Source organism: Numida meleagris, chromosome 1 (assembly GCF_002078875.1).
Source record: "Numida meleagris isolate 19003 breed g44 Domestic line chromosome 1, NumMel1.0, whole genome shotgun sequence".
Lineage (NCBI taxonomy): Eukaryota > Metazoa > Chordata > Aves > Galliformes > Numididae > Numida > Numida meleagris.
This window is the reverse complement of record NC_034409.1, coordinates 48518484-48527046: the sequence shown is the minus strand read 5'-3', so window position 1 is coordinate 48527046 and position 8563 is coordinate 48518484. Positions and strand designations below refer to the sequence as shown.

The 8563-nt window shown below is 52.6% G+C and overlaps 1 protein-coding gene across 1 annotated transcript; it reads left to right on the top strand.

Annotated features, from left to right (window-relative positions):
• On the top strand, window positions 151-6547 carry LOC110397713. Its single transcript, XM_021394434.1, has 5 exons — window positions 151-313; window positions 1437-1549; window positions 4181-4542; window positions 4693-4872; window positions 5076-6547. Exons 1-5 carry the CDS (start codon window positions 151-153, stop codon window positions 5302-5304), a joined length of 1047 nt encoding a protein of 348 aa, XP_021250109.1. The 3' UTR covers window positions 5305-6547.

Below are 8563 nucleotides of genomic sequence, written 5' to 3'. Positions count from 1 at the left end.
GGACGTGGGGCTTGTGCCTGCAGGGAGGAGAGCGGCTGCTAGCTTTGCTGCTCAGGGCTTAACGCCCTAAAGCCCAGCTGATTCCTGCTCAGAAGCAAAGGGAAACCACAGGCGCGTGGGACGCTTGAGGATGCTGTGCTTCCTCAAACCATGACAGGACAAAGGCTTGAAAAATGCATCGCTCTTTGCCTACTGCCTTGGAGCTGCCTGAGTGTTGCCCGGAACAGTGCTGCTGGGCCTGCAGCAGAACACATCGGGAAAAGGCTGCCCAGAGACTTTGCCAATGGGACCTACGAGCACAGCAACATCTCAGGTACTTGAGGGAGCCTCTCCATCTGTGGGGCTGCGGGGGGACCCACGGTGCACGGGAATACCCACAAGGGCACACAGGTGCTTCTGTAGAGGGTGCGCAGGGCAGGTGCAGGTGTTGCAGGGCTTTGCATTGTCCTGTGCTGTGCTCTGGGGGTTGTGTCACATCAGAGGCAAAGTTGCAAGCACAGGGAGAAAATGGCTCTCCAGCCATGGGATGGGCCCACCAAACACATCCCCCTCTCTACAGGCTGATCTGGGACCCTCAAGAAGAAATGAGGTTGGAGATCGGTTAAAAGCACAGTTAATCTCCAAATGCTGAGGGTGATTATGGCTTTTAATTGGGTTCCTAGTGTGGAACAGGTGCAACTCCCCAGTGAAGGGCTGTTGTCCCCTTCAGTTTTGGGGCTGCCTCAGGGTGCCTGCCCAGTGCTGTGTTACTGAACCATTACTTTCCCAGACTTCTCCCCAGTATGTCTTGTATTCAAAGTACCTGTTGGGAACAGTCCCTGGACCACCTCATCTTCATACCATTGCTAGGGATTATTGGGGAAGGTGCAGGTCAGTGTTGGACAATTTAGCCATGTAACAGATCCAGTCCAGGCATCCAGGCAATGTCCCTAGCACAGCTACATTTATGCATGCAGATGCATCCACTGCCACTTACCACTATTGCTGGACTCGGAGAAAGTCAGATCTTACTCAAGTTGATGCTTTATGGCCAGCCCAACATAATCTCAGCAAAAACAGAGTATCTCTCCACAGCATAAAGTAGTATTTTTTATTGCTTTGAGTTCCACCCAAATTATATAGCTATTTTTGGTATTAAAAATGCCTATACATTTCCTTTCTCTCTTATAGGGTGCTATTTGCACCCTGTCTGCATTCTGTACCTTTCTGGTCTCACTGCTGCTGGTCAGGAACACTTGATGTCACAGAGTTTGCAACTTGTTTCCCAAATACAGCCACTAGACTTCCTTATGTCCCTCCTGTAGGGTTATGCAAAAACAAAATTCAGAGACTTGAAGGACCTGCAACAGTGACAGAGGGGATGGGCAGCCATTTCACAAGCATCAAGGCAAGGGGCTTTGCCACCACCTGCACTCAATCCTCCCCTTCTCCCCCAGCACAGTGCACAGCTCTGCCCCCACCGCGCCACGGACACTATTATGTGGACAGAGGCTCGGGTGTCTCCGTGGGCTCAGTCATTGTGTACTGGTGTGAAGAGGGCTACCGGCTGGTGGGCAGCGAGAGGCTGTCCTGCCTCCAACAGGAGAGCACCTTGTCCTGGAGCCACCCCGCGCCCCACTGTGAGGGTAAGGAGCCTGGCAGCAACCCTAGCCCCAGCCACACTGGCTGGCATCGTAGAGCACCTCTACTCTCTTGTAGGGTTTCAGCCTGGTGCAGGGGTCACCAACCATTCTCTCACTGGTAGTTCTCACCAAACTCAGATAGCAAGCCGTATAAAACTGTGTCCCAGTTGCTCTGACAGGGGACAGCAGGGGCCCAGCTCTCTCCATTTGGCGGTCATCAGCACCGGTGAACTGCATTTCTGTGGAAATGCCCACTGCCCTGGGCAGCCTGTTCCATGCCCACCGCCCTCTGGTGCAGAACCTGTCCCTAACCCCCAGCTGCCCCTCCCCTGACACAGCTCCATGCCGTTCCCTCGGACCCTGTCGCTGTCCCCATAGAGCAGAGCTCAGCGCTGCCCCTACGCTCCCTGTGAAGAACTGCAGCCGCCAATGGGCCTCCCCTCAGCTCCTCTGCTCTGGGCTGAGCCAACCAGGGGACCTCAGCCGCACTCCATACACCCTGCCCCCCGGGCCCTCCTCCATCTCTGTAGCCCTCCTTCAGACTCCTCTAAAAGCTTTATGTCCTTCCTATATTGTGGCACCCAAACCTGCACCTGGTGCTCGAGGTGGGAGAACTGGCACAGATGTAACTGGTACGGACCCAGGTCTTCAAGTCGCAGCCAAAACATTTCAGGGGGGAAGAATGCTGAACTTTGTAAAAGCACAACACATGAACTTTATAAAAGCACATGCAAAATGTGCAACTTCACATGGCCCGATTTTTTTTTGTGTTAGGAACTCATTAAGAGCTAATGGCTTAATACCAAAAGAACAAAGTCTATTGCTCCGAAAGCTTTCTCTCGTGCACTCTGAATTGTGTGCATACATAAAATAATTTCAGGAAAATTGCCCTCAATAAAGCTATTTATTTTTGCAGCAACAAGCAAAAACACAGAAGTGTAAATACGATATAGCTAGCCATGAACTATTGATCACATTGGCCACTGGGAATTACAGACTCAGGGGCCCTTTCCAAAACTACCTACAAGCAGACCTGTGGTGCAACAGCTGGTTAAGGAAGGTTTTAAATGGAAAAGGTCTGAGAGCTTTTGCTGCTTCTCTTCCTTTCGATCAAGCCAAGCAAAACCATTTTACAAAGGTAACATCTCACAAAAGTCACACCAGAAACACGTGTTTGAAGAGCAGAACATCCCCCATAGGTCCTACGTTTGGATGCTTTGGCGCAGCCCCTACAATGCTGCAGGGAGCTTGCTCTTTAAATATAAACACTAATAAAGCAATTTGCCCTCAATCTAGAGCTGTAAAATTCAGTGATAAGCAATGATACAGGCAATCACAGCAAAATAAAAGCAATGAACTTTGTTGCCACAGTTTTTACATAGTTCTGCAGTAAAATGCTCATTAGCAAATCTTATCTTCCTAGCTCTAAGCAAGACCTGCATTTGTACACAGTGTAAGGCAGGAATATCTTCAGTGACAAAAAGACCCACGCCCTTAGCTTCCCTGTATAGCCTGATCCCAATGCAAGGCACCTGATCTCTTCAGCCTCATGGCAGGCAGCGGCCACACACTGCTGCCTCGCCGACAAAATTCCAAAAGCAGTAGACGCACAGGGACACAAGTTGGTTAACGTCCCTGCTGGTGTTTACTAACTCAGCCCCAGCAGAAACGCACCTTCAGGCTGGCAGTGGCCTGCCCACATCATCTCCACTGATGACATCGAGGGTGGGTGGTCCAATGCAGTGGGGTCGAGTGCACCCTCAGCAGTTTGCAGATGACACCAAGCTGTGTGGTGCAGTCAACACACCTGAGGGATGGGATGCCACGCAGAGAGACCTGGCCAGGATGAGCAGTGGGCCCCCATGAACCTCATAAGGCTCAACAGATCCAAGTGCAGAGTCTTGCACCTGGGTTGAGGCAAACTCTGCTATCAGTACAGGCTGGAGGATGTAAGAATGGAGCACAGCCCTGCCAGAAGGGACTTGGGGGTACTGGTGGATTGCAGCCGGACATGAGCCAGCAGTGTGCCCTTGCATCTTAGGAAGCCAACCGTACCCTGGGCTGCATCAAAAGCTGTGTGGCCAGCAGGAAGAGGGAGGTGATCCTGCCCTCTGCTCTGTGCTGTGAGATGTCATCTGGCATACTGCATCCAGCCGTGGAGTCCTCAGTACAGGAGAGACATGGGCCTGTTGGAGCACGTCTAGAGGAGGGCCACAGAAATGATCTAAAGGAGTAACACTTCCCCTATGAGAACAGGCGGAGAGAGCTGGGGCTGTTCAGCCTGGAGAAGAGAAGGCTCTGAGAGGACCTGAGGGGGGACCTGAGGGCAGCCTTTCAGCATCTACAGGAGGGCTGTAAGGAGGAAGGGGACAGACTCTTGAGCAAGCTCTGTTGGGACAGGACAAGGGGAAATGGTTTCAAACTAAAAGAGGGGAGATTTAGGTTGGATATAAGGAAAAAGTCTTTTACAGTCAGGGTGCTGAGGCACTGGCACAGGTTGCCCAGAGAGGTGGTAGATGCCCCATCCCTGGAGACAAGGGGCTCCTGGTCAGCTGTAGGCGTCCCTGCTCATTGCAGGGGGGCTGGACCAGGTGACCCTTAAAGGCCCCTTCCAGCTGAAACGATTCTCCGACTCCGTGATCTCCAGCGCCTCGGGGACACTTGACCCGGGCCCGCCTGGGACGCGCTCCTCACGGAGCGCCCCGGGGCTCTCGGTTCCGCGCCGTGCCGCCGCTCAGCGCCGCGCTCTGCCTCTGCCCGCAGCCGTCCCGCCGCCCGCGGACACGGGCTCCCGCCTGGCCGTCGCCGCCGCGCTGGTGAGCGGAGCCGTCATCCTGGCGCTGGCCGCCTCCTTCGCCGTGTGCTGCTGGCGGGAGCGGGCGCGGAGGAGCCGCGGCCTGGGGCCGGGGAACGGCGGGCGGTGAGTGCGGGCGCGGCGGGTCGGGACGGGTGGGAAGGGCCGGTGCTGCCACCTGCCGCACGGTGCCGCGCCGTGCCCCGGCGTGCGGGGAGGTGGGAAGGGGCAGCTGCGCGGAAAGCGGCCGGGTGCGCATCTCTCCTCCCCTCGCAGGCGGCAGCCGGGGAGGAAGCCCAGAGCGGGACGGACGGGCGACGGCTGGGCCGCACAGCGGGGCAGGAAGGCGTTCGGGAGGCTGAAGCACCACCACCGCCGCGATTACCACCTCTCGGCCCTCTCCAGCTCGGTGTTCCCGGGGCCGTTCGCGGGCTGCAATAACGTGGCCTTCCAAAGGTACCGAGGCCGCTCCCGCCCCGGCGGGCGAGCTGGTGCGAGGAGCAGCCCCATCCCAAAGCCCGCGCCACGCGGGCGTTCGGTCCCCCCACCTTCCATCCTCTTAGCTACGGCCCCGGTGGCACAGCAGCCCCTTGCTGGGCTGTGGGCTCCCGCGAGGGCCGCAGCCCTCTCACCGCCTCTCTCCCCGTTGCCTTCCCCAGGAGCCCCGATCGCCTGCCCCAGCGCGGCTCGCAGCCCGGAGCGTGGCTCTGGCCGCAGCCGGCATCGCAGCCCCACGCGGCGCCCCGCAGCTCGCCGAGCCGCCGGCCCCGCTGCCTGCAGCTGCCCCCCGGGCAAGGCCGCATCGACCGGCCCCGCGTCCTGCTGCCCGGCTGCTACCGAAGCTATGCGGAACACAAGCTCTCCGACACGTGCGGGAGGCCAGTTTGAAAACGGAAGCTGTCATTCCTTTTTTTTTTTTTTTTTTTTTTTTTCCCTCCTCCCTTTCTTTCATTCTTTCCCAGCATCAATTCCTTGAAATGCCACAGAGCTCAGGAAAGAGTTCACCAGAGCCACTTACTGCACCTGGGTTTTCAAACAGAAAATTGGACGCTGCTCCGGGAAAGGCTTTCTTGATATAATCCTCCCCCTCTGCCCCCGTGTCCAGAAGTGCACGTTTCAAACAAGTTGCCACATTAGCGGCTTCTCGGCTGATCATTCAGGGGAGATGCACAAAGCCAAGTGTAATAGCTCTACTTGAAGCTATAGGCACGTGCAGACTTCCCCTTTTCAAACACAGAAATCAGATTTTCTGTTCAGGGCTCCTATAAAGGCAGAAAGTGAATGCTGCCGGGTACCAGAACAAGCACTCTCTCTCATTAGATGATTTTAAATATTTGCAATTCATTACACTTGAATGTAGGCTGAGATTTAAAGGCTTTTGGTTATTGTTCAGAACTTGCACCATCCTCCCATCTCTACAGACACTCCTGGACTTGCCAGATGCAATGACAAGTGTGTAAAGATAACCAGCCAAGAGGAAAACATGAGTTCATCTTCAATACAAAAGACCTAGCACCTTTAGAGAAAACAAAACAAAACTCGGGGCTTTTCATCCCTTCTTTCCTGCATTAGAAATTCACATCACACATATCAGGACCAACAGCAGTGAGTGAAGAGCTAGCTAAGTGCCATAAATTGCACCCAGAAGGCACCAGCACCCATATTCCTGTCCAGCAGCGCACACACAGCCTGCCCAGCAGCATCAGGACAGACCTGGCCATACATGACGTGCTCGATGCATGCTGGGCATATGGGCTCGAGGAACACAAGCACACAGGGATGCTCAGAAGCCATTACTGACTGCATAATGAAGAGGTGCCGGCAGCCCTACAGCTGCTAGGTGTGCAGGGTAGGGACAAAGAGTGAGCACCCAGAACATGATCCACCAGCATCACCATCCAGCACTGACAGATGCAAACTGTCCTGCTGCAAAGGCTGGGGGTTTTGGGATGCCACCTTGGTTTCCATCAACGTTTGAATTATATAAGGACTTCTTTCCTTGAAAAGACAGAAGGTAGAATGTTTTTGTGATAAAGGTAAGACCTATTAGCAGACATCCCTGGAAACACTGCTGCTTCTCCCTGGAAAGAGGTCAGGGACACTTTTTCTAATAAAGGTATCTCTCCCCATTCCACCTCCTGAGTTGTCTTTTCACACCAGCATGGGCTAGGGGCTGGGTGGTGGTGGGGAGGCGGCAGGTGTAACAGCTTCCACAGAGGAACACCCTTCAAGAAGGTGTCACCTACAGCAGACACTTAACTAGCAACCACACCACAAGAAAGAAAAGCCTTTCATTCCCATGTAACAAGCAAAGCTGCAGAAAGCACGGGACAAACAAGACCAACCCTGTGTTTCCTTTTGGCTCACGCCCTAGCCTTAACTTTTTTTTTTCCCCCTCCCTCCTTTTCCAGCTGAGCCTAACTCAGCCCTGCGGGGCTTGGCAGACTGCACAGACCATGGCAGACCTCCACAAGCATCAGACCAGCCCAGTGCTCCCATTCAGTGGCAGGGCCCCAGAATGGTTCCCAGTGGAATCTCTGCCCTGCTCGCTGTGGTATGACTTTGGACGCAGTCCTGAGGGTGTTCTGGCCTCTCAGATCACCCTGGCACGCCCACTGTGCCATATCCACAGGCTGTGCTTCTGTTTCATCAAAATGCATTTTAATGTGTGGGGGTTCAGCACAGGGTCTGCCCTGGGAGCAGTACTGCTCAGTCACTGGCTCATGCCAGTGAGAGAAAAAAAAACAGAAAAAAAAAAAATAGAAGGGAAACAAAAATAAGGTAATAAGATTTTTCATACCTACCCCTCCTTTTCGCCCCCTCTCCTTTATCAAACTTCAGGGAAAAAAAAAAAAAAAAACAACCTCCTTACAATTTCCCTTCTGTCCAATGATATTTTCATGCAAGAAAACCCAACCAGAAAACCAGTTGGGACACATTCGGAGTTCACATTTCCTTGGACCCAAGCAAGCTTTTACAAAGAGAAGTGGAGTGGGGTTATTTTTTTGTTTTTGCTACATAGAGATTGACACCTGCTTTCACTGCAGGCTGCAGTGACGCACATTTTAGATATCTTTTGCTGACTGTAATAACCCACGCCCAGAAAGATGCCAATTTTCAAGTGTCATAACAAAAAGTTAGCATTGGCAATAAAAGTATGACAGAGTAGTTTTTCCTCACTGAGAAAAACATCAACTTGAAACAAGCATTTTATATGACCGATATATTAAAACAAAAAGTATTCATCTGATAAAACTGAAAAGTTTCCTTGGGGGTAACTTCTTCGCGCGCGTGTGTGAAAAGTTAAGATCTCTATCAGAGAAATTTGATCCCAAGCCTGTGGCAGTCTAAGCTCCAAGAGCAGATCTTCAGCGGGGAGGAACCTGCAGACCGTCCTTGAAATCCATCTCAGACTGGCAGGAGACCAAAGCCAATGGGAGGAAGACGGGGTAAGGGCAGGAAGCCCAACTCTATTGCAGGTTTCCCTATCAGTCACGCAATCTTCACCGCAGTTCCTTCTCACCTTGCCTCAGCCCAGCAAAGAGCTAAGATCGTGAAGATCCACGATCAGCTTTGCCCTAGGGAAGGTGTCATCAGTGAGGCAATGGGAATCACCGCTTGCCAGAAGAGGAAGGAGAAGGAAGGTAGTTACAATACAAGCTTCAGGTAATTTGTGAACAGAAAGGAAAAACAACTCGCAAGTCAGTAATCTCACACCTTCCACCCCCCTTTGGAGCCACCATCTAACGAACGCTTCTTCACTGGCGCAGCACATGCGGGGCTGCTCTTCCCAAGAGAAGCTTCCTCCAGCTTTCTCCACACCAGGGAAGAGGGCTTCCAGACAAGATCCTGGTCTCCCAGAGGCTTAGTTATAATATTTTATGCAGTATTAAATGCAATATATTTTTTAATTGTATTTATGCAATATTCAGTACAAAGGTGGGCCACGGAAGTGAAGGAAACCATCTGAAGAGCGATGGAGTTGCCTGCAAGGTTGTAGTGCCAATTTCCATCCCAAGCAAACTTCACCATCAGTTGCTTATTGTTTGAACAGAGAATGCATCCTCAGTTTTTGATAACAAGGCATTAAGGTTAAGACTCCACACTGTGAAACCTCAGCCTGCATGCTTATTTTGAAATAGTTAAA